The sequence below is a fragment of the Balearica regulorum genome, chromosome Z (genome assembly GCF_011004875.1).
Source record: "Balearica regulorum gibbericeps isolate bBalReg1 chromosome Z, bBalReg1.pri, whole genome shotgun sequence".
NCBI classification, from domain to species: domain Eukaryota; kingdom Metazoa; phylum Chordata; class Aves; order Gruiformes; family Gruidae; genus Balearica; species Balearica regulorum.
This window is the reverse complement of record NC_046220.1, coordinates 1,158,288-1,183,571: the sequence shown is the minus strand read 5'-3', so window position 1 is coordinate 1,183,571 and position 25,284 is coordinate 1,158,288. Positions and strand designations below refer to the sequence as shown.

General features: G+C 44.8%; 2 protein-coding genes across 2 annotated transcripts; one reads left to right on the top strand and one right to left on the bottom strand.

The window, feature by feature from the left end:
• Nucleotides 1-2,795: 2,795 nt before the first annotated feature.
• On the bottom strand, nucleotides 2,796-4,519 carry GPR150 (G protein-coupled receptor 150). The gene has a single exon (XM_075740445.1). The coding sequence runs from the start codon at nucleotides 4,482-4,484 to the stop codon at nucleotides 3,102-3,104; it is 1,383 nt and encodes a 460-aa protein (XP_075596560.1). The 5' UTR covers nucleotides 4,485-4,519; the 3' UTR covers nucleotides 2,796-3,101.
• Nucleotides 4,520-7,677: 3,158 nt separating this feature from the next.
• Nucleotides 7,678-10,513, top strand: RFESD (Rieske Fe-S domain containing). The gene is made up of 4 exons (XM_010299308.2): nucleotides 7,678-8,236; nucleotides 8,998-9,178; nucleotides 9,269-9,303; nucleotides 9,536-10,513. Exons 1-4 carry the CDS (start codon nucleotides 8,159-8,161, stop codon nucleotides 9,827-9,829), a joined length of 588 nt encoding a protein of 195 aa, XP_010297610.1. The 5' UTR covers nucleotides 7,678-8,158; the 3' UTR covers nucleotides 9,830-10,513.
• The last annotated feature ends 14,771 nt before the right edge of the window (nucleotides 10,514-25,284 follow it).

Here is a 25,284-nt window from a genome sequence, read left to right as displayed (position 1 = left end):
GAGACATACCGCTGTCCTGATGAACACAAATGGGCATTCTGTGTGTCAATACAAGGTCCTCCTGGTCGCTGGAGAGGTAAGACTGCCACTGTCAACGTGACAACAAATCACATGGAAGTAATCATCCGCCACCTTTGTCAGGAGAACCCGCCTGGTTGGTAAGAAAAAAATTTGGGAGAAGTCTAGACTTTGAATGCACTTGGGCAACAGCCTATCTGAGCTTATTTCAAGCAAGCTATGGACATGCAGCCTAGATAAAATTGCTGTGAGTTGGGTTCACAAATGGCTAAAATCAAACTCGGTAGTAGATACCAAAAATTAAAAAGTGGAAAGGCTGATCAAATAAGGTCTGCAAGAAATTGATGTAGTACTGTTTGGTACTTTTTTAATAAGTAATTTCAGTGCAGGAGTAGGCACTTCTTTCTTATTAAACATGAGAAAATGCACCCTGGGAGAGCTATTGGCACTTCTGAGGATAGGCTAAAATTCAAAGTAGTCTTAATTAGCTGGAAAAAATCATATGAAATCAATCAGATAAAATTCATCATGGATTAGTTAAAGGTCAAAATAAAAAGGGGACAAATATTAAAACGGTGAACAACAAACTGTCTAGGCTGCAGTTTTGCAGAAGAAGAAAAAGCCCCACATGCCTGGAGATGTTAAAGAACCAGAAGCAAGAGTATGAATCAACAGCATGATGTGGTGACGGAGAGAACAAGTGACGTTCCAGGGTGATTAAAGGAGTGTAGTACGTAAGACACAAGGGGCAATTATTTTATTAACACTAGTGAATCCTCGGGGTATTGTGTTTGCTTCATGGCTTTGATTTTTAAGGACGTAAACAGACAAGTTGGATTCAGAGGGAAATAATATAAATAAGGGGTTTGTGAATCATATTAGGTTTATTTCAGCTGTCAGAAACCTCGACAAGTCCTCAACTGTGAATAAGGCTCATGTGAGAACATGGCAAATGCTGCCCCTGAGAGTGGAAAAAGAAAAATCCGTGTTTTTCAGGCAGGGCTGTTCTGATGAGCTATTCGGAAAGAAAAAAAGACTTGCAAATTGTTTTAATACAGCCTGTCAAAAGAAGCTATTTAAACTCTGCCACTGGAATTTATTAAAAATAAATTGAAAATACTTGTCAAGAATGGCCAAGGTAAGTGTGATCCTGCAGTAGATCAGGGAGCTGCAGCAAGGGCCCCTGGGATGCTCCTTGCAACCCCTTTCTGCCTGCTGGGTGGGGATTTAGGCTTCACCACTATTTATTTCTTAGTGAACAAAGTTCCTTCCCATTTGCACAGCACAGTTTCAGCTCCACTCACTTTTATAATAACCCTTTATCAGCAGCAGTAATTATGAGTAGACATGAATTACTGTAATGAGGTTCCGTTAAAACATCACACGAGATCACTTTTCAGAGTGGTGGTGACTTCTCAGAAGAGTCACTTTAAACCTAACTTCCTCAGAGGCAGCTTGTTGAGATTGAGATGCAACATCTGCCTGTCAGGCAGCATCTGGTACCTTTACAGGTGACCTCGGCACGACACGAGCACCCACAAAGAGGCAGTTTTGGTACAAGACAAGCTATAGAAAAGAGCGAGGCGTAGAGAAAAGGGTATTGGATAGGTTGGTGAAAGCCAGACAGAGCGCCAGATAGAGAGCATGGATTTAATTAGCCTCAAGTCCTGTGTCAGTGAAGGAGTGCTGACTTGTTACTCAAAATAAGCAAGGAAAAAGCTCTGCTGAAGAGCCAGCAAGACCCTGCACAAGTAGTAGCCTTGCCCTGAGCTGACCTTGCTCGCTCCCTGCCTGCGTAGCATTAGTGAGAGCCTGAATGCAGGCTGTAAGAACTGCAAAGCCCCACCTGGCAGTTTCTCTTGAAAACAGATGTTGCTGTTGAACTGCTGTGCAGCCGCTGAAACCCGCGCAGCCAGCCACGCTGTTTCCCACGCTGTTTTACCTGCGCAGGAACTACAGCAAGGGTCTTGGGGGGAGAAACGGCTTCACGCAATCGCAGCGTGAACACACTGTGTTCAGCATCTCGGACTCCTCGAGGGTGTCAGCTGGACTGGGAATCTACCGTGGCAACCGGATGCGGGGACACAGGTGTACTTGCCGCTCCATCAGGTATCAGCGAGGTCTCCCCCGGGTCCAGCTACAGCATCTAGCACGGCTCCCATCTACAGGTATGGAGCTCTCGCTGTTACCTGCTCTGCTTTGCTGATCATTTTCATACATGTCGGCTAACATCAACATATTGAGTGTATTGATATGTATATGCTACCAGCTATAAACATTGCACTTCATTCATGCCCAGTCCTACAGAAATAGAGCTCTTATATATCAGAAAAATGTAGGTTTGGCTTAATTTGTAATGTCAACATGACAAAAGATACTCAGCTGGTGAAGTGGGTGTAGTGGAAATCTTACAAATAAAACTGGAGCTAAATGAGAATGATGTGGTCTCAGTGAAGTGTTCTTTCATCACCCTGCCTTAAAACATGCTAGGCAGGGATAAATATGGCAGTGTTTTTGACAACTTTTGCCGTGTTTTACACATATACATCCCATTGCAGTGTGTATGTTACAGCGCAGTGTGTACAGTTAATTAGTTAACTAATGCAGAGGACTTTTGCCGTGTTTTATACATATACATCCTGTTGCAGTGTGTCTGTTACAGCGTAGCATGTACAGCTAATTAGGTAACTAATGCAAGGTCACATGCATACTTTTCTAGTGGGTTTAAACAACAGCGGCAACACCACCAAGAGAAATTTCTAGGACTAACCAGTTTTATTTCTGAATGAGGTATCACGAAATCACAAAGTGCAACCAAAATACTCATAAGGCTTTGTAAGGATGACAAGTAAGTCGGGCTCTGAATGGGAACAACACTAAGGCAGTTTGCATAGCAACAGCCATCCTGCTGACTTTGCCCTCTGCTGTAAGCGTGTTTTACACAAAACTACACCAAAGCAGTAAAAACAAAAACAAACGGCAATATATCCCCAAAGCTCAGCTAACGCTAAGGTAAAAGACTTCGGGCAGGGTTGTGCGGCAGCCCCGGCACTTCCCCGGCGTGTGGCCCCGTCCCGTCCCCGCTAATACCGCGCCTTCGGCCGGACGGGGCCGGGCGCTGCTGCGAGCGTCGGGGCACCGGGGACGGGGCCACCGCGGACGCCGGGGAAGCCGAAAGAGCCCGAAGTGCCGGGGCTGCCCGCGGCGCCGGGGCTGCTCGGGGTGCCGGCAGAGCCGGAGCTGCTGGGGGTGCCGAAGGTGCTCGGGGTGCTCGCGATGCTCGGGGTGCTCGGGGTGCCGGAGCTGCCCGCGGTGCCGGGGATGCTCGGGGTGCCGGGAGAGCCGGAGATGCCCGGGGTGCCGGGGATGTCAGGGGAGCCGGAGGCGCCTGGGGTGCCGAGGGAGCTGGGGATGCTCGGAGTGCCGGCGCGCAGGCGGAGCGGGCGGCGCAGCGCGGCTCCGCGTCGTCCCTGGCCGTCGAGGCACAGGCAGCAGCAGACGGCGGCGATCGCTCTCCACGTCCCGGTGCTGGCGACGTCCCGGCGGACGCGGCGCTGCCGGGGCCAGTGGCTGTGCAGGAGCAGGCAGATGTAGGGGTTGAGCGCGTTGTTGGCCGCCGCCACGATGGCCAGAGCCTCCAGCGTATCCCGCCGCCCGTCGCCGGCGGCCGCCGCCGCCAGACCGAGCTCCAGCGCGCAGTGGGGCAGTCGGCAGAGAGCGAAGAGAACCGCCAGCACCAGCGGCAGCCGCAGCGCCCGCGACCGGCTGCGGGGAAGGCCTCGGCCGCCCTCCGGCCCCGGCAGCGCTCCGCGGCGCCGCCCGCCCTCCACGGACCGCCGGCGCTGCCGTCGGGCGGCCCCGAGGGCGGCCAGGCTGCGGGCGCAGGCCCAGCAGAGGAGCCCGGCGGGCAGCACGAAGCCGGTGACCGCCCCGTAGATGGTGAAGGTCAGGCCATGCCAGAACGGCAGCTCCTCGAAGACGCTCCAGCAGCGGAGCCCGCCGGGGCGCGGGGCTGAGCGGAAGGCGAAGGCTTGGGGCACGGCAAGAAGCGGTGCGAGAAACCAGCCCAGGGCGGCCAGGCTGCGGGCGGGCAGCCTCGGGCGGTACCGCTCCAGCGCCAGCAGTACCAACCCGTAGGCCGAGAGCAGCGGACCGCAGCGCTGCAGCAGCGGTAGCAGGCGGCAGACGACGGCGCTCGGGGGCACGGTGGTGCCGCGGAGCTCGGTCACCAGGCGCGGCAGCAGCGCTAGCCCGCAGCCCGCTAGATCGACCAGTGCCAGGTGCCCCACCACCAGATCTCTCTGCCGGTGCGCCTGCCCGCGGCACAGCCGCCGGAGCACTATCCCGTTGCCCACCAGCGCCAGAAGCAGGACGGCGCCCGCGCAGGCGGCCCGGGGGCCGGGGAGGGGCGGGAGAGTGCCCGGGTGGGAGAGGTTGAGGCCGGGAGGGAAAGCGTTCCCCTCCATCGCGCCCACCTCGGCTGCTGCGGGGCAGCGGACACTCGAGCCCTCGAGCTTTCTCGGTGGCGAAGCGGCGCTCCCCGGAGGCATTTATAGGGGCTGGGGCTCGCCGTCATCGGGCAACGGGGGTGGGCACCGCGCACGGCGGATAGCACGCCCCCCGCCCCCAGCACCGGCGAGCATCTTCCCCCGACGTTTCTCAACTCTCACACAGCCTAGCACCGGCGAGCATCTTCCCCTGGCGGTCCCGCCCCCCCTACACCTCCCGGCACCGGCGAGCATCTTCCCCAGGCGATCCTTAGCCCCTACATCGCCCGGCACCGGCGAGCATCTTCCCCCGGCGATCTTTAACCCTCTCACCGCCCGACACCGGCGAGCACCTTCCTCCGGCGATCCTTAACCCCTACACCAACCGGTACCGGCGGGCATGTCTTCCACGCGGTCCTCTCCCCCCAACATCGGCCGGCAGCGGCGAGCATCTTCCCCCGACGGTCCTTTACCCCTACAGCGTCCTGTACCGGCGGGCATCTCTCCCATGCGGTCCTCTCCCCCCCCACACACACACCGTCCTGTACCGGCGGGCATCTCTCCCATGCGGTCCTCTCCCCCCCCCCCCCCACACCGTCCGGTACCGGCGGGCATCTCTCCCCGACGGCTCAGCAACCTGCTCCTGCCCGATGCTGGCAGCACCCCGCCGGAGCGGGGTCCCTCCGAGCGGCCCTGCCGCTGCTCCCCTGCCCCGGCACTCCCGGTGCGATCGGCGGAGGAGTGGGAGGAGGGGGGGGGGGGGGGGGGGCGCCTCGCCGCTCGTTCTGGTGTCCGCACGGGAGCTGTTGGGTCCCGGGACTGTCTCCGACGACTGCCCGCCTCGGCACCCGCGTCTCCGGGGCACGTCGGGCCCACGGCAGTGATTTTTTTTTTTTTTTCCCCCTTTCCCGAAAGGACGAAACGGGATTGGAGCGGGGTACAGCAATAAATTACCACGACTCATAAACTCAGCTGTATTTCTAGCTGGAAAAAGAATCTTTTCGCTGCTCCCAAACCCCTTTGACTGCCGTTCCCACCAGATGGCACTTGGCTGCAGGGAAGTCTCCATCCAGCACGGTGCGCAGTGACTCGGAAAACGTCAAAGTGGCCAAACTCTCAAGAAAACATTAGGAAAAGTCTAGTAGAAAACAAACTTAAATTAAGAGTGTGTGTGTGTGTGAGAGAGAGAGAGAGAGAGAGAATAACATTTTTTCTTTTTGACTGATGTGTTTTTACTTCCATTGGTAGCTAGTTGGTAGCCCAGGATTCTGTTGTGGGATCCTGGGGTGGGGGTGGGGGGGGTGTTGTGGAGCATTGTACTCAGCGTCTTGTTTGAATGGAAGGCTTAAACATGGTCATCAGCCTGGAATAATCAGGACCAAGCAAAACTGGTTATTATTTCACCTTATATAGAATGTGACAGAGAGTATGCTTTCCAAAGGGCTGTGAGAGGGCGGGCAGACAAATTGCCATTTTAATGTGCTTTTGATAGGCGGGTGATGCTCTCCAGCCCAGCTGTCCCCAGGTCAGGGCTTAACTGCAGTGGCTGTGCTGTTTAAAGTAAGGCAGAGGAAAGCAGGTCTTTGATCCTCTGGTTCCAGCTGTGGAGGCAAGTGGCACCAAGCGGGGGGCTGAGTTGGAAGAGGAGAAGGTGACATTGGGTGAAAACCACCTCGGCGGTCCATTGCCCTTCCCTTATGCTGTGTCCTATCCCAGACTCAGGGAACTCCTCTAGGCAAGAAACTGCTGCCTCCTTTGAGGCTTTCACTGCCTCCTGGGCTGCTCTAGGGTGAAATATCTCATGTTCTGTCCACACTTTGCAGGTACACACCCACTTCACGGGTGAGAAAGTGGCCAACATTATCCCTGCAGTAAGAGGGTCTAGTTGCAGGTCTTTCTGATGAGCAGCCCTTAGCTGCACTCTTTTTCTAAGGGAACAAAGTCTTTTCCCACCATGTGTTTAACAAACTCATTAACATATTAACAAGTGTACATTTCCTTGAGGGCTTTCTTCTGGAGGACCTCTGGTGTGCCACAGCAGTTCTTAACCTGCAGTTGGTTGTGGATAAGCATGGAAGCCTTGACTGTAAAATGAAGCCATTTGCTATTGATTGCTTGGGCCACGTAGGATTGTCCTGGTTTTGGCAGGGATAGAGTTAATTTTCTTCCTAGCAGCGGTTATAGTGCTGTGTATTGGACTGAGGATGAGAATAATGTTGGTAACACACTAATATTTTAGTTGCTGCCAAGTAGTCAAGGATGCTTCAGCTTCTCATCCTGCCCTGCCAATGAGAAGGTGGGGGGCACGCAAGAAGCTGGGAGGGGACACGGCTGGGACAGCTGACCCAGACTGACCGAAGAGATATTCCATACCATATGGCGCCATGCTCTGGAGGGGTTAGCTGGGAGGCAGAGGAGCTCGGAAACTAGCTGAGCATCAGGTGGTGAGAAATCATGCTGTTCATCACTTCTTTGGTTGTTTATTATTATCATTATCATCATCATCATCATCATTATTACTATTATTATTACTATTATTATTATACTATCATTATCATTATAATCATGTTCCTTTTCTGTCTATTAAACTGTCTTTACCTCAACCCATGAGTTTTACTTTTTTTTTTTTTTTTTTCTTTTCAATTCTCTCCCTCATCCTTGGTGGGGGGGGGTTGTTTTAGCTACTGGCCAGGTTAAACCATGTCAAGGGTCCCCAGCATGCTGACAGTCTGAGCCAGGTTTCAGACTGGGATGCCTGGATAATTTATGTATACAAAATCCAGGCTGACTGTAGAAATGTCATCACTGAACTGGAGGTTTGGTGCCAAGTGTTACTTCAGTACTGGTCTGGACATATATATGTGTCTTTGTTGATGTATGTAGGTATATGTGTGTCTGTATGTCTACATGTGCAGTATATAGATACACAATTTTTTAGACCTGTCTTCATAAGAGTGTTTCTAACTACAGACTTGTGCATTTTAAGATTTTGGCCCATTTGGGAAGTTAATACACAGAGTCAGCCAAAAGGTGACACTAAAACATCAAGGATTTCCTACTCTGGTTCTCGTGGTTAGTTTGCTACATGCTATGCTCATTTTCTAAAGAAAATAAGCACAAATGCCTCATTGGATGGTCCTGTGAGTGTGACAGTGACGTTTCACTTTCTAAGTAAGACTGGGTGGAAGTTCCTGTAAACTGGAAAGCGGAGAGTCGGTCCTTATGGCTGATTGTGTACGAACCAGATAACAACTGCCTTGAAAAGGCCACACCATTATTTACACCGCTCTCCGCGGTGCGGCGGTTTGTTAGGAAACACGCAGGTGCTGATCCCCAATAAACACGTAACGCAAGGCGTGACTCTGAGCAAGGTTCCTGTTCGGTCCATCCCGCTTGGAGGAGTCGGCGGTGCTCACAGGGAGGAAGGCAGCAGGAGGAACCCTGAGCTCCCTCCTGTTATCAGGCCAGCCCCAGCACGTCCCCGCTCCTTATCAGCTGGCTCCTGCCACGCTGAGCCTCCGTACATCCCGCCTATGGTGCTATAGGGGCCAGCCCCGCTGGCTGTCGTTGGCACGTAAAGAGGGGCTGCGACACGCACCGTTACACGTGCGAACAAGGCAGGGCAGTTGCCGTAGGCGCAGCGAAGGGAAGCAATGCTGGATCTCATTATTCTGAGCCTCCATTTCTTCATCTGCTTTCTCATCGCTGTTGTGATCTGGCGTGGACCCAAGGTATGGTGGGTCATGACTGTTTTTAGCCTGTTTTTTCAGAGGAAGCGAGGGTAGTATGGTTGTACTGGGAATTTGGAGGGAACTGGAACACAATAGCTGTAAGCAAGTTTGATAGGAAGGCAGGTTTTGTGATAAAACTAGTTATGTCCTCTGCTGGGAGAGGGAGAGGCTATTAGACATTTGAAGTGTGTAAGAGGAGGAAGGAAAGGCAGACACATTTGCTAAAAAGGCCAGGTTGAATACAGCTTCTCAATAAACAATTTTTTCCCTTTTGCAGATGGTATTTTCAGGTTTTTATCAACTTGCATCAGTTTGTATTTCTAGCCATAATATTATTTTAACAGTATTGGATTTACATGTAAATGCTACTGTTCACCCATTGCATAGCCAAAGAATATTTTACAAGTAGCACCCTTGTATTTTTTTGAAAACAGCTCTCCAGAGGATATGGTGATTAAAGTGCAGAGTAAATGAATAGTGATTTACAATTTATCTCGCCTCGGCCTCAGGTATCAGGTTTGCAACAGTTGGTTTTCCTAGTCCTAGTTCTGTTACTGAACATGTTGGCCAAACATTATCACCAAACTCCTCTGCTTTGCTTCGTGTGCATGTTGATAGCCTTTTACTGAAACTTTTGCTCCTTTCACTTCATGTCTAAATGGGCTGAGGTTTTCTCAGGGACCGAGACACCTATTCTACATGTAGAAATTCAAACAAAACTTCTTTCGTAAGGTGGCTTTTTGAATTTTTTGTGTTTTAAGGATGTGGATTTGCACAGCTCAAGCACAGGAACTGTTGAAATGGACCCAGATGGTCTTATATTAATTGGCAAAGAAGATGACATAAAGAGGTCCCAAAGAATAACAGCCAAAGTCAATGGCAGAGAAGTTGTTGTTTTCTACCATGAAGGGAAATTTCATGCTATGGACTCTCGCTGCTACCGTAAGATATTTGCACATACAATCTCAATGTTGCAATAATTAAGCACAAAATCTGTTGCATAAAGTAATACTGTGTTCTACCATGTTTCAGATGAAGGAGGCCCTTTACGTCTTGGAGAAATAGAGGTATGCAAGCAAAATAAAAATACTGTAGGGGCATGGAATCATTTGAAATCTCTAATGTATTTTTTTTAATAGTTATCTCAATGTAACATTGAAAAAACCAGATATATATATGTAAAATGGCATACAGCTATACAGCCAAATCACCAGACATGTCTTTTGGCCTAGAGATTCTTCCAGGAGAACAATCAGAAGCCGATGACTTGCTATTTTTAATTCTTCTTCTTCTTTGCAGGATATCAATGGTCAAGCATGTATTATTTGTCCTTGGCATAAGTATAAGATTACTTTGGAAACAGGAGAAGGATTATATGAAGGAATAAACCCTTTGGAGCCCTCACCAACACCACAGTGGCAATCAAAAGGAGTTAAACAAAGGATTCATAAAGTCACCATAGACAATGGAAATGTTTATGTGAGTCCTCCAGATTTGTCTGTAAGCTTCGACTCTGATTATTTTGCTGATAAATACAAAAGCAGTGGTGATTTAGCAATGGAAAAACAAAGCGACTCACAAGCAGCAGAGTAGTTGTGGCCAGAAAGCAGAATGCTGGTGAAATTCACCAATGAAGGACGATTGTTGTGAAATAAAAATGTACTGTGGCCGTAAAGATTGTCTTCAGATTGAATTCTATTTTTAGTGTCATGTTAAAGCATTGAAACATACAGAATTGAGTAGGATAAGAAGCTCTGCATTGTCAGAAATGTGACTGATCTCATGCTAATGATTTTTTTTTTGCATTTGCATTTTGAAAAGACATTTACAGCAGAGTGCTTCATAATACTTGATATTTTAGAAATTCTATTTTGCTACAATTGTTTTAATTTTTAGGAGGGGATGTAGTATATTACTGCTTGTAAAACACATTATATAGTTTAAAGTAAACAGTTAGGTGTAAAGGTTATGTTTATATACTTAACAGTTTATACTTATGATGCCTTCGGTATAAATGACATGGGGATTTTTAACTTTTTAGATTTACAAGTAATGTCTGAATGTTTATTAAGTGCCAGAAGGAGAAGTGAAAGATTGAGCATATTTTAGTGATCTTTTTATGCCTATTTGTGTATTGCTACTGTGATTCCATAGAAGTATTTATTTTCCTTCTCCTCATTATCGAATGATGTGACGAGCAGTTGTCATGTATAGCTTGTTCCTCCTGATTCTGTCGGATAGGGAAGAAGCAGTTTGGTATAAAAACCTGATACATAATGTAGTGGCTCTTGTTTGCTTTTATTTATTGTTTAAGTACATTTTTATACACTCCTTTGAAAAAGCGTGCTTTCTGTTTAGATCGAAAGGTTAGGTTTCTCTGTGTGCATTACCAGATTTTTCCCCTCTGACAAAGTTTCCCCCCCGAGCTGTGCTGGGGGGGTGTGGGCTGGGCGCTGGGACAGGGTGGGTTCCAGAGTGCAAAGGCTTAACGCCATCTTGCATGGCTGTAGTTCTTTGGGGTGCATTTTTGGGTGATGTGTTGGCTGTTTGCAAAATTTGGTTGTAATCAGGTTCAGTTTGAGGTTGCCCGGCTTTGTAAGTTTCTCTTGTTCCTGCGGTGGGTTGTCTTGCTTTTCATGTCTGTGAAGGGTAAGTAGGTCTGGGTCAACGTCATCGTTCATACAGATGCATTTAGAAGTAGTGAGGTATAGGCAGGTATCAGAGGAAAACACCTGCACCCGATTGATCACAACGGAAAAAGCAAGTAACACAATCATTTTATTTCACGGCATTTAAATCTGGGTGTCCACCTCTGATCGTGCCTCCTCACAGCGTTCTTGATAACCACAAAAGGGAGAAGCTGCACCTGCAAAGTGCTGTTGAGCTGACCTATTTCAGTTTCGTATTTTAGAAGAGCTACAGCACAGAAATGCTTTTAGCCGCCTCCTCCTCCTCTTGCTGACCACTCAGCCCGCCAGTGCCGGCGATCCGATGTAAATGCCTGCCTTCTCTCAGATGAATCACATCTGATCATCTGCTAGAAAATGCTGTTATTTATTGACCAGTTCCATGGCGGTTTTTTGCCGTTTCTTTGTTTTTTGAAGGAACATAACCCTCTCTTTCTTGCTCATCTCACAGCCACAGGGTAGATGGCAGGGAGGGGACACGGGGAGGTGACACAGCTGATACCCCCAGGGGCCTGGACCACACACCCCTTTGGGTCATGCACAGGGGGATGGAGGATTCCTTCCTTCCCTCGCTCCTTGCCCAGCTAAGTGCATCTGCAATGAAACTTAAACGTCGATGTCTTGTCTTGCTGAAAACATGGGTCATATACAAGAAAAGTACTGTAAGATCTTCAGATAAACCTGCAATGACTCATGTGATTGCTTAGATAGTATTTTTATTGCCTTTTTTTCTTTTTTTTTTTTGGGGGGGGGGGGGGGAACTACTGCATTAATAGAAATTGACTTTAAATTAATAAAGATGCAGTTCAATTTAAGAAAGTACCAATTATGAGTAATATGCTATCGCCACTATGACATTTATTAGAATGTTAGTAATAGGAAGTTTCATTTGAAAGTTTTGCGAACGTGTTCATATAGGTCAAAGAGTGCTCAGGGTTTTGCAGAGCTGAATTTCCTGGCTAAAATCCAGCAAAGTGTTTAATCATATGTTTACTGTTAATCATATGAAATAAGTGGAACTGCATGTCCAGGCTTAGATAAGTCCCTTTTCTTCAGTACCTCTCGAGCATAATAACTATCTGCAAGCTTTTAAGGTATTTTTACTTTTATTTGAAACATGTTCTTATTCTCAGGGAGATCACATTAATTTAATATCTGAAGTTCATCGGTTAGTTTGCTTTCCCCTCAATTTCCTTGTTGATGATCACAGAAGAAACAGAGGATTATTAACTCTGGTGGCTGTGAACAAAGAGAGTTGGCTGGCTGTTAGATTTTCTTTTCTTTTTTTATTTTTTTTTTTTGACAGCAAAGAACAAAACCTACAGTGTGTTATTGTTGCCACCTTTAAAAATATGTACGCGCTATTCCATTTTATTTGTCTGAGCTTTGAAGTGCTAGAATATGCACCTGCATTGAAAATACTGTAACTGTTTAATGTCCCAGAGTTGGACATTTCTGAGTGTCTCATCCTGCCAGCCCTTCCCGGGTCTCTAGTGATACAGGCACATTGTGTGCAGACGTGGGAAATGCGGGGGGTCATCCTGAAAGGGAGCCAGTCAGGAGAGCGGTGGGGAGGGATGGAGGGGGAACACGGGGCATCTCGGATGCGATGGGAGAGCAGGGCTGCAGGTGTCGGAGCTGGGTGAGAAGTGAGGAATGTCCGGACAGGTAAGGGGAGGAGGTGTTGGTACTCGTGGGGAAGGAAGCTTCAGTGGGGAAAACCAGAAAAGGCAGCAAAAGGCACTTTTGGGAGCAAGGAGACTGCAGCAGGGTGGGGGACTGAGAGCCGTCCAGGGAACCGCTGGTGGGGATGGAGGACGGCTGGGACATGGCTCTGTGCAATTAGAGACTAATAGCGGGGCAAGGAGGGAGACGAGGAGTGGTTACGTTAAGGCGGTGACGCTGAGATGGCGTTTAAGGGACAATGAAGAGACAGAAAGAGTGAGCAGTTGTGGGCAAGAGTCCAAAAAGTCAGTGGCTGGATAATTAGAGCTTTCTGGAGAGATGTGTTAATGAGAATGATGTTAAGATCAACCCTCCAAGTCACTCAGGAGGAGTGTTTTGTTGGTGGTAGTTTGGGGGGTTTAGTTTAATTTGACAAATGAGCAAACACCATCTGTTTTCCCATCATTAATCAGCTAGGCAAAGAACAGAGAAATATGTTTTGTGCTTTGGCTTAAAAATTTTCATGATGACTCTGCGAGACATGCAGGTTCTGTAAGCTGCTTTCACAGGCAGCTTCCACTGAATAAACAAGTTAAATTTATCCTATCACAGAGCCATCTTTTCAAGAAAGACAGGTGAAAACTATGACTGTACTAGTTTGAACTGCAGCTTGAGCCTTGACCCAATGTAGCTGCACCGTAAACCTTAAATAGAAAACATTAACTGTAAGGCTGGATGCTGAATGTTTTTCTTCTGCATGCAGGGCCTTGTTCTGCAATGTTCTCTTGACTTCATTTGGTGCTGCACATGAAATAAAGGACAGCGTCAATGTAAAAAGTGTTATAATGTCAGGATTGAGAAGCTTAGGAACGTACCCCATATGGAGCAGGTACAGTGGTGAGAGGAGTCTTTGCAGGACAGACAGGGAAAAATGTCTAATCCATAAGAAAACAATTTTAAGAAGACCAACCTTTCACTGTTGAAGCTCTTTTCAACAGCACTGTACAGTTCCTAATTTCATGCTTAATTTTGGAATGAAATAATCTCTGAAGTTTGCACCTGCTGTCTTCGTTATGGTTAGGAAAAGTAATTCATGGCGTTACCCTGCTGATCATACAAACATGGGCTGCGAGAGTCAGCGCCCACCAATTCCCAAGTGTCCCATTGCTCTGCCCACTTGGCTTGGCAGCTTTTTTCAAAGGTTACTGGAGGAAGCAGGGGATGGGGAATGGAAATAATACCGCTGGAGAGGTGCTTGAGCTTCTGGTTGTGTATGAGGAGACTTCGCGGGCGCTGCGGTGGGAGAGCTGGTCCCACAGTGGATCCGACCGGTGGCATCCGGGGTCGGTGGTGTTCCGCCGGGATGGCAGGTTCGGGCGGCTCCGCCAGCGGCTGCACCAGCCCCGTGCTGGGAGCACGGGGATGCAGGAGGAGTAGGTGAGGCTGAAGGGGGTGTGATGGGTTGGCCCAGTCAGTTCTTTGAACTCTATCGAGCAAACGTTGGTTTTTTATGTGGCATTTACTCATGAAAACCTACCGATTTTGTTAAGCGGAATTTCTTCACTTGAATGAAGAGTTAAGCACAGTTTTCAACATCTGACATTTATAAATTAGTGGACTGGGATAAAAGCAAAACTGCCAGTTTTGTTTGTAGGTACACAAACTGAGAAATTGATGCAGATATCCTGATCAGCCCATTAATGACTCTTCTTCCATGAGATGAAGATAGTGCCCTGACAAGCGCTGGCTGTGATGCTTGAACACTGGGATTCTTCTGCTGAAAGAGATGCTTGAGAAGTATGGTTTGTTGTTGCAAACCATAGTACTCACAAATCCAAGGCTTATGAAGGAAAGACCATTCCAGAAATAGTTATCCTGTATGAAAGTTGTGGTAAAATGTGTGCTATCTTATTTAAAAAAAATAATTCATTTGTTCATTGTAACCTGAAGACTTAAATGAATTACAATTTATTTCATTTGTGGCCTTCCATGTGCTCTTGGTATTTTGCTGAGGCTGTGACTGACTAAGGACCCAGATAACACAGAGATTACAGATCAACATAATATCTTTTCATTAAGCCAGCCACCATAGATGGAAAAAGTACCAAAGCCTTTAGGCACACTAAGTAGGGCTGCAGTGCCTGAATGCTCTTCTGATTTATTTATGTTTATATATAAGTTGTTTAATAAGAGATATTACCTCTGCTTGCAAATGTTCTGCCTTGATTTTGATTAACGTCCAAGATACATCCTGTCCCCATTCAAGTATCATATTTTTTATTACAGTGTATACTAAACATCCTGAAAAAAAAATGCGTGTTTCTTTAGCACAGACAGCTCCAGGGAAAATTACATAATTCTGTAGCTGCAGTTTGACCAGGAAAGCATAGAAGGGCCTTCCCCTGTATGGGTGATATGGCCTTGCACTGTTCCTGGCACTGTACTCGCTCAGCACCCGAGGAATCAGCACCATTGTCTGAATTTGAAAAGCAATAGCTGTTCAGGATGAATAGGACCTCCCAGGAGGCTCTGTAACCTTGCAGTACTCATGGCATTTTCCATGAGACTCAGCAATGAAAGAAAACCTGAAGCTTAACAGCAGTTTGGAGATGCAGGCATTCACGTGAAATTTCATCATCAGTTTGGCTACTCTGGCATGTGCTAAGCAGAAAGGAGGCTTGATGTTAACTAAATTCATGCACAAAGCCAAGTGCAAGGTCCTTCACATGGGTCGGGGCAGTCCCAAGCACGACTACAGGCTGGGTGGAGAATGGATGGAGAGCAGCCCTGAGGAGAAGGACTTGGGGAGTTGGGGGATGAGAAGCTCAACGTGAGCCGTCAGTGAGCGCTGGCAGCCCAGAAAGCCACCCATGTCCTGGGCTGTATCACCAGCAGCGTGACCAGCAGGTCGAGGGAGGGGATTCTACCCCTCTGCTCCGCTCTGCTGAGACCCCCCTGCAGTGCTGCGTCCAGCTCGGGGGTCCCAGCACAAGAAGGACATGGAGCTGTTGGAGCGAGGCCAGAGGAGGCCACGGAGATGCTGCGAGGGCTGGAGCACCTCTGCTGTGGAGACCTCAGGCTGAGAGAGTTGGGCTGGTTCAGCCTGGAGAAGAGAAGGCTGCGGGGAGACCTCAGAGCCCCTTCCAGTCCCTGCAGGGGCTCCAGGAAAGCTGGAGAGGGGCTGGTGCCAAGGGCAGGGAGTGACAGGCCAAGGGGAATGGCCTGAAGCTGCAGGAGGGGAGATGGAGATGGGATGGGAGGCAGAACTCCTTCCCGGTGAGGGTGGTGAGGCCCTGGCAGAGGGTGCCCAGAGAAGCTGTGGCTGCCCCTGGCTCCCTGGCAGTGTTCAAGGCCAGGTTGGATGGGGCTTTGGGCAAGCTGGGCTAGTGGGGGGTGTCCCTGCCCATGGCAGGGGTGGCACTGGGTGGGCTGGGAGGTCCCTGCCCACCCAAACCACTCTGGGATTCTGCGATTTTATGTAATGCTTTACTCCTGATTATTTTTTCCATTGCTTTTATAATAACTAGTAAGTAATTAATGTAAGGACACAAGCATTAGAAATATAACTGTAGAGAGAAAACCTACTCGTATTTAAAAACATGCTGCTTCTGTGTTGATCTCTCATCCCAGTGGGCGTTGCTTCCGTAACATGGACAATGCAAACTTTAATGGTAATTATCTGTTCATTTCTATGGACTTCTTTTACAAGATTTTTCTTTCCTGTGCAGATTGGAAGAACCCTTTCCGAGAACATTCATAGCAGTAAAATATAGTAAGTCAATAATATTGCTTCATATAGGCTGCATTTTCAAATTTTATCAGCCAGTTCCTTGGTGAATAATATTATCCATACTTCATAGCTGTGAAACTGGAGCAGAAATTAAGATTCCCTAGTTTTGGTATAGATGAGTATTCCTCTAGAAAAAAAGTGCAAATACTGGAAATGAAAGAAAAATAATACAAAACATGTTTCTGGCGTTTACCCAAATACTGTCCTTGTATCTCCCCATTGCAAAATGGAAATAAGAAGGAATCTGAAAGTTCCTTCAGGCTAAACAAAATAAACCTAATTTCTTATCTTTTTAAGTTCAAAAGAGACAAAACCCAGAACTGTTCTAAATCCCCTTCCTTAGATTTCAGACAAGCGACACTGCTCATAGTTGCTGCTCCTTGCAAAGGGCACCAGTTATGCTCTTAAATGGCGATGACTAGTTTTTCCATTACTTAAACAATGACACATTTAGCCACTTCTTACATGCATGAGGCTGCTTGCCACAAAGGCTCAACCCCCCCTGTGCCTGGCTCTGCAGAGCTCATCCCGGAGCTGTGGCCAGGAGCCCAGGGGATGGTGTATTCCTGCACAGACCATCACTGAGTACCAACAAAATCCATACATCAGTGAGAAGTGGTGGTTCCTGCCAGAGCTGCGATGGTTTAGGTGGCTGCCTACAAAAGCTCGAAATGCACGTGGATGATCTGTGCCCGTTCCTCGGATGACTTTGCTCAGGGTATTTTGCACACAGCTGTTGATGGCTGCATGGCAAGGCTGCGGTCCTGTGGTGGGGCTGCTGGTGGACCTGCTGTGGGGTAGGTGGGAATCGGTCACCAGGTCGGTTACAGAGGAGGAGGGGCTCCAGCAGGCCAAGACCCCCTGTGAGGGAGCTGTGGGTGGGAAGAGTGACAAGTGGGAATATCAATTTATTTGGCCTGAGTTGTTCCAGGTGAAATAATAAGTGCAACTTCACCTTGGGACTCCTGACAAACTCCTGGTGTTTAGCATAAAATGGGTTTCTGCAACGTCATCTCTGTACCTCAGGAGCAACATAAACATTAGTGAAGAATGAATACGGCTAATGAAATCGCTGTCAAGGTCTTTCACATATCGCCCATCTCCAAGTTTCCTTGCAGCCAGGGAAATGGAGCAGTGGAGGGCAAGGTGCCAGACGGCCAGCAAACTTCAGGTGTTTATTTCCAAGGGGAGAAACTGAGTTTCCAAAACAAGCAACCCTCACTCTTTGCAAGATCTTTTTTAACCCAGAGGCACTTGACAGCGTACACGTCTAAGATCTGACCGTAGCTGTCCTGCTGAACATGGGGCACGCACGATACTCACTTTGCCGAGATGGGATCTTGGCACAAGGCTGCATGGTACCTGGGACTGGTACCTAGTTACAGGTTTCTTTTAATTTGGATTAAAAGGAGTAAGGTCCATGGTTATGTATATATGTGCGTATTCTACAAACTTTCTCTGTAAATAGAGCTCTAGCTGCTAGGCCGTAGCACGTGGTGAACGGCAAACGAGGTAACTGCGAGATCATTGCTTCATGCAGATGTTCATCCTTTTCAGAGCTTGATAATCCAGGTTCCAATATACAAATATAAGCCTTATAATTTAATGGTATTGTAGCAGCTGAAAATCAGTTCTTTTTTATGAGGGCATGCTTTAGCAATACTTTTTGAAATAGTGCCTTCATTTGGCTGTGAAGCACAACCTGCGCTGTGTTAGACTCCCGCCGTATGAACGTGTACCGTTCATCCTCTCCTGGTGTGATGCAGCACAGGAGCCGTGCCTCGGGCCACCTTTTTGAAATGCCAAACCATGCCAGCCGTGAAGTTAGGGGCAAAACTTCTGGAGCAATAAACAGACTAGGAGATTTTGACAGAAAGTTCATATAGCAAGATACTGGAATTTCATACTGCTCCATCATTAGTGCTCGCTGATGCAAAGGCAAGTTTAGCAAAATTCATTAGGTGAATAAAGACACAGGCAGATACACTGTTTTGCAGGATTAAAGACATAATGTCCAGTAGTTTGCTGCTTTACCTGTGTTAAATATTCTCTGACTGTTGAGCTTTTTTTAACCTTAATTGCTCTGTGTATCTCTCAAACTGTAGCACTCTAATGTCCAAGTTTTCACTGAAAAACTTATCACAATTTTGTAGCAAGATCAAAGGATAACAATCCCCATTATTCCTGGCAAATGAGGCCAAAATTAACACAAATGGTGCTTGTTAACTTTGTGTCCAGTCCCATATCTCTGAGCCCAGACACTGAAAACCTCATGTTTTTTTCCTGAGTATGTAATAACATACAGCTCTTTTACATCAGATAACTGCTTTATTCAGTGGTGGTACCAGGTAAGCACTCTGTACTTAAATGAATCATATCATAAAGTGTCAAGAAAATGAGAAATGTACAGTTAGTCATTACCCATTAAAATTTGTTTCAAGTGACTTGCGTAAATTTATTTTAGAATTCTAGCAAGGAAAAAATTATTTAAGAGTAACTAGAAATTTTTCACATCTATAATGAACTCATTCACTCAGGCAATAAGTGACAGCGTGCCGCAAAGATTTGAGAAGAGAATCTTTTCGATGCCTTTGTTGTCATAGTTGCTATCCCAACCCCATGCTATCACCTTGGTCATGGATTCGAGACTCTACATCCTTGTTTCCTCTTAATCTGGAATGTAATGAGAGAGTGAAAATGCTGCAGAAAAGAGGAGAAGGTGGAAGGTGAATGCTCATGGAGGACCAGGTTTCTTAATGGGAGCTGCAGCATTAAGTGATCACTTGGGCGCCTTCTGATCACTGAGCATCTCCCATGTCCTCCTGGGAGCAGTCACAGTTTCTGGGGACCTGATACCATCCCTGCTCTCCTCTGAAAAACAACAGAGTGAAACAGAAAAATGAATTCCATCAGCAAAACGTCTTTAATGTGCTCAAGTAATTAAGCATTTATTTTAAAAAACTTACTTGAAAATATATGACTATGGAGGTACAGGGCAGTGGCCAAAAGATAAGAAAAAAAAATAAAAAGGGACAATAACAACAGACAAATGAACATCAGTTGATTCTTGTGAACAGCAAGTTGGCAAAAAATCTGGGAGGGCCCAAACTAGTATTGAAAACGAACGAACAAGAAATAACAGCACAAGATCTATTTAGAATACAGATAGCATTTTAACATCACTCTGCTGATGTTTCCCTTTCTTATAATTAACTTTTTCACTTGTATTTCCCAATAATAATGTTAATTACTGTATTTTTATGCTCATTTTTGCCATGATGCTTAATAATCAGAAATTAGTTTAAAAAAACCCGTTTTACTATCATTTATGGTATTACATAAGAGGCCCTCCTAAAACATAAAGAGTCAATTAAGCTATATTCAAGACATCTCAGAAAATCCTGTTGTTCTTCTAGCTGATTGCATTACATCCCAATCAGGCGCCTGACATACGATTTTCAGCTCCAAACCATCCAATACTATTGGCCCAAAGCCACCAGGATTAGCTGCATGACTTTATAATGTCTTGCTAGATTGAGTGATAATTATGATCTATTTTCTGGTAGACGGTGTCAAGAAAGAAATCAGGCATAGATTCATCTCTGGACAATGGAAGAGATTTCAGTGCTAACAATGGCAATCAAATCAATTACCTGAAAACAAACAATGGAGAACCTACTTGAATGTCTGAGAATTTGTGTTTCATTAATTACGATGCAGTATTGTTCAGAGATTTTCTTTAAGCTTATTAAAAGCAAATACTGAGGCTAAAATAGCTAGGGGTGGTATTTTTACAGTTTGTTATTTCATTTCAGTATACTACATTAATAAAATATCTTATTAATTTTTACCATCCCTGGTACTTGTAATGAGGTAACTTATATTGGTGCTCTTACATCCCTTACTTCGGGCAGCAAGGCCTTTATCTGAAATCAACAGCAGGCACTTGTTTAAAATCAGATATGTGTTGTTTGCTTAGGTGCCTAATTTATACATTCGGTTCCAAAAGTCCAGGTTGTGTAATGAGACCATGCATTTCTGTGATCCTTCCCTTTGGCAGTTTCCCCGACATGATTTTTTTTTTTCCTCCTCCTCTCCATACAAAGGTCACAAATGAAAATGAACTGATTTTTCAGGCCAAAATTTTGGACTGATGTTCTGAGAAGATGCAAGCACAGAGACATACAAAACCACTTTATTTATCTACCATGTGGGGATCTGGCTTGTAGAGTCAAACAAATTCTTCTGCAGGATCTCCTTCTGGGAGATCAGGTGTTTAATAAGAACAGTTTGTAAAACAACAGTGTTTTTCCCAATGGATCACTGTGTTGGTGTGACTTTATTCTAGACCAGCACTTACCTGAGAAGCTACTGAGGAGCTGTAGTTATTTAATAGCCCGTGAGTATCTGCTGCAGTTATTTTCACAATATGGGTGGCTCATCACTCAAACGAAGACAAGAGAAGTGAAACTTCTGCTGGTTGCAATCAGAAAAAAAAATGAACGCAATAATCTGGTTGTTTATTTTGGCAAAATAAAGCTAATATTTAATTACTTTTAAAGTCACAGAAGTGAAGATGGATTGATTTGCCTCCTCCTCTCCCCCTTAATGTTCCAATAATAAACAACTTCGTGAATTTGCATTAATTCTCTCTCAATACTTTATGCCAGTGTTTATACCTTTTAAACTGATATTTTTGAAATTTCTTACTACCTCGTCATTCTTTGCTCTACACCATTTGATTTTTTCCTCATGCATCACTGCTGCTCTACTGTGAAGGCAGAGCATCGTACCGTGTGTGCAAGCAGACCCGACCTCAGTCCTAATTCTTACATAACGTTGTACAAAAAGACTTTAAAAGGGCGATCCATACAGAAATTGATGCCATTCCTCAGTTATTTTAAGTGTCTCAAACTGTTAAAAAAGTGGGTCTGGATTCTGCAGGCTAGTGGGGAGAATTTATTTTATTGATAACAAAAATTGCAATCTTACCATCAGAGTAACATGGCAGCTGAAATGAGACAGAGGACAAAGATTCAAAAGATTGTCAATTAAGAATGAGAAGAATTCTTCACTGGCCTTCAAAGTCTGCCTGATATCAGGTTAGAGGTCAATACAAATAAGTCATCTTTGGATTTAAGCTGCTTGTGTCAATGTATACATTCTCTGTGTATCCCTAGCAACAGGTTTTGATATTTGCAAGGGAATAAGGGTTGGGATTCTGATGCTCCTTCAGTAAAACCCACCTTCCATAGAAGTCTGTTTCACAATTTCCGTACAGACCATAAGGCAGCAGCAGGGCACAGCCCCCAGTTTTAAAACACCTCCCGCAGTTTATCTGCAGCAGCGAGGACCGAGGTCTGGCTACCCCATTCCCCTTGCACCGCATCTTGGGAGGGTTTCAAACACCAGGAGAATTAGGTGGCATTGACAAAATTTCTAAGTTTCATGGGCGTGGAGCTAACCTAAGGCACCTTCCATTTGCAGTGGAAGACCTGGGTGCCTGGTACTGTTTCTATAAACTTTATTTGTAAAGCAGAGGACTGGACCTCCATCTTCCCAGGAGTGCTCGAGATCTATTTGTGCACGACCATCACCTGCAATAATCAGGCTGGAAGGTGTACCATCCCAAACGAGTGAAGCATTTTTCGTGAAGCTAACAATGAAGAGCTCATTGTTACCTAATCACATGCAGAATATTGCACTATCGATTTTCTTTTAAGTTTTCTTCATTACCTGCTTAAAAAAGTTGTTTCACTCTTGCCAAGCTATCCCTGTCTTCAGTAGTCAAGTATGAAATTGCAAATTCAGGTCAACAGTCTGCCTCTTAAATGATAAATTAAGTTAGCCACAATTTCAGGTGAATGCAGAATACTACTGGAAGAATTCAAAACATCAAAACCATAAAATGTTCATTTCTCATCACGAGCAAATGTCTTGATCACTCACTTGTGAAAAGTTCATCCTTGTTTAGTTTAGAAATTCTGGAGCTTCTGAGGAGATGTTTTTACTGTGACATACCTAATTGGATAGGCATTCACTATAGGTCCTCCATACCATGACACCGGGCTTGCAAGAAGATGGGTAAGATTTTTGAAGAGCCTGCTCTCACTCCACCTGAGGTTTCTGTGGTATACACCTGTCTTGAACTAATTATTTTTTAGAAAGTTCAGAAATTTTGTAGGTGATATCATCAGATTTGTTGTTTTTACTGACCGGTTGTTTTAAGCTTCTTTTGGTCAGGAACCAAAGTCATAAAAGGACTGGATTTTAAATCAACAGGTTCTCTAGCAGAGAAGTACATATTAAACCATGGATATATCAAAATAAGATTAATTAATTAATTAATTAAATGAATCCCATTAGCAATCCAGAAAAGTGTCACATAAAATGTTTCCATATACTAACTCATTACTTTGCTGACAGATCAGTTTTAAATTAGTACAAATGTTTTGACTGATAGAGAATGGAAAATAATCTTAAAGACCAAAGCTCTTCAAATAAGTTCCATTTATATTTCTTGTTTTAAATTTTCATGTTTTCATGTAATGAATGGGAAACAAGAGGTAAGTCCAGCCATTAAGTAACTCCGCTCCTGGACTTAAAACATGAGTTATTTTTGGTTTAGCCATGATGCTGTATATTATTTTGTTTTGAACTCACTTAAAAGGACTTTAGTTAACAAGAACAAGCTGCATAAATCATTGCACACAGACTTTACTAAGCATTGGCGTTCACAGGGCGAAACTAAGTGTAAAACCGGAATATTTTGTTCCAGAAGGACACATTTTTTTCAAAAGTAAACCAAAGAAGAGAATAAAACTCTCTTGTAGTTGTTGAATAAACTACTGTTTGTAAAATCCATGGGGAAGTCTATAAACCTAGAAGCTTATAGAAAACCCCTATTGCTATTAAAGAGGAAACACAACTGAATCTGTTCCTTACAACATGTTTTCCATTTTGTTTTACCTTGCTTTCAAATGTTTTGCCCTGCTTGGTCTTTTCCAAACATTGTGCCCCTACTTTCTTATTTTTGTCAGACAAAAAAAAACATTGTTAGGCAACGCTGGCAACATTTCTGGAGATACAAATCTGTGTTCAAAACTATAGCTTAAGTTGCCGCCGAATACACAACTGAAAATCACGATGTAATTTAAGACTCTTCACTGTAGAAAACTGAATGAAGATTACTGATGATTAAAATGTAAGGGAAAAAAACCCAAACCCAAACCCAAACCAAATCAAGAATTGCCAAATCTTTTCTTGCAGAAAAAGCCTTATATTTCTGTAAATATTTTCAGAGAAGAAAAAAAAAAGTGTCAAATGTCTGCCTGAAGTGTTAGCTTTTAGTAGTTTTTATTGTTTATACTTACATTGTAAGAATGTCAGAGCATCTTAATTAGTTGGAGACTTATCCAGTGCCTCTGAAATGAAAGTAATGCAAAAATGGGGCCTTTTCCATAGTTAAATTGATGCTATATGCCATATGCTGTTTCTGTCTTCAGTTTTAAACCAAGAAGTGAGATCTTATCCCGAGCAGGCTATGAACATGATTTTTGAAAACAGTATCAATTTTGTTCTTTCTGACAATTCAGTAGAGAAAAAGTTAGCTTTAAGAAAGGAGGAAAAATTTCATGAAATTAAAAAATAATTGCATTCTTTTATATGAACAAAACATGATATTTTACTATGAGGTTAATAGAAGTAGATGGAAATCTAAGGCACATACTACCATCAGAAAAGCAACATGTCTGCCATGAAAAAGAAAATAAAAGAAGCAGAAAAGAAAGTTTAGACAATTTACTGACTGCAACGTTTGCTAGACCTTCGTAGACAGTGAAAGAGAAACCTGATGTGTAACTCGTATGTGTGCTCTTTTCATCCAGCTCAACCAATTGCTTGCCAGGTCCTTTATCAAACTGTTCGGCAAGTCTTCTAGTTTTTCTGCAGTATCAAGATTAGTATATTGTTATAATATAGGAAAATTACTGTTCTTGCTCTTTTCTGTTGGTGATCATTTTTTGTAATATGAAAAATTTAGGCTTTTAATGCTAATCTACTTTGATTGTTTCTGAGCACACCATTTGTCAAACTGACCACTTTGGCCTTTTTGCCGCATTTTTCTTGTGACTATAATACTATTAATAAAGCAATAGACATTAAAGCTAGTTACCAGAAAATATGTAGTGTTAATGATTCAGTTCATATCAGTGGAAACTCTGGACCAACAACAAATACAAGGTAATTTGTGATTACTTTTTTTAACCTGAACTTAGAAAAAGTAAAGCATAAAAGTACTATACTGATTTATAGATTAAATCAAGGTTTCATTTTCCGTTTGGAGAGCTAGCATTCAGAAATGTCAGCTTCTCATGGAAAACTTTTTACATAAAGACTTACCAAATTTGTCCTGGTCCTCCTCAGTCAGTTCAGAGGTGATGTGCACTTCAAATTAAAAAGAAAGAACAAAACAACAAGTCCAAGAAACTATTGTGAAAATAAAAAATGATGAAGAGCTGTGAATTTCAATCTCCCTCCTCTTCAGAGGGAGCGATTGCCAAACTCATTTCCAGAGGAAGCAACACTCAGAGAGGCATGTTATCCATACCATCCATCCGTCAGCCCTTAGTAGTAAAATTTGACTATGGTGGACTCATGGTGGAAATGCCATGAAGACTGTAAATTCCTATTAGTTTTGTAAAAATAGGCTGTTTGGTAGCAAGACCTCAGTGAAGACTCCTACAGAGACAACAGCCAAAACAGCAACCCTTCTGTGACTATACATTATAGATTATAGTCTATAGGGTCTATAGGGTCTGAGGGTGGAAAATAGTCATTCACTGGCTTCTGCTCTTAAGAAGAATCAATTTATGAAGACTCTTTTCACTTATGTCCTTTTATCATGC

Coding starts and splice junctions, on each gene's coding strand:
- RFESD (XM_010299308.2), top strand. CDS start 8,159: ATGCTGGATCTCATTATTCTGAGCCTCCATTTCTTCATCTGCTTTCTC. Junction 9,179..9,268: donor TATGGACTCTCGCTGCTACC/GTAAGATATTTG, acceptor ACCATGTTTCAG/ATGAAGGAGGCCCTTTACGT. Junction 9,304..9,535: donor TACGTCTTGGAGAAATAGAG/GTATGCAAGCAA, acceptor TCTTCTTTGCAG/GATATCAATGGTCAAGCATG.
- GPR150 (XM_075740445.1), bottom strand. CDS start 4,484: ATGGAGGGGAACGCTTTCCCTCCCGGCCTCAACCTCTCCCACCCGGGC.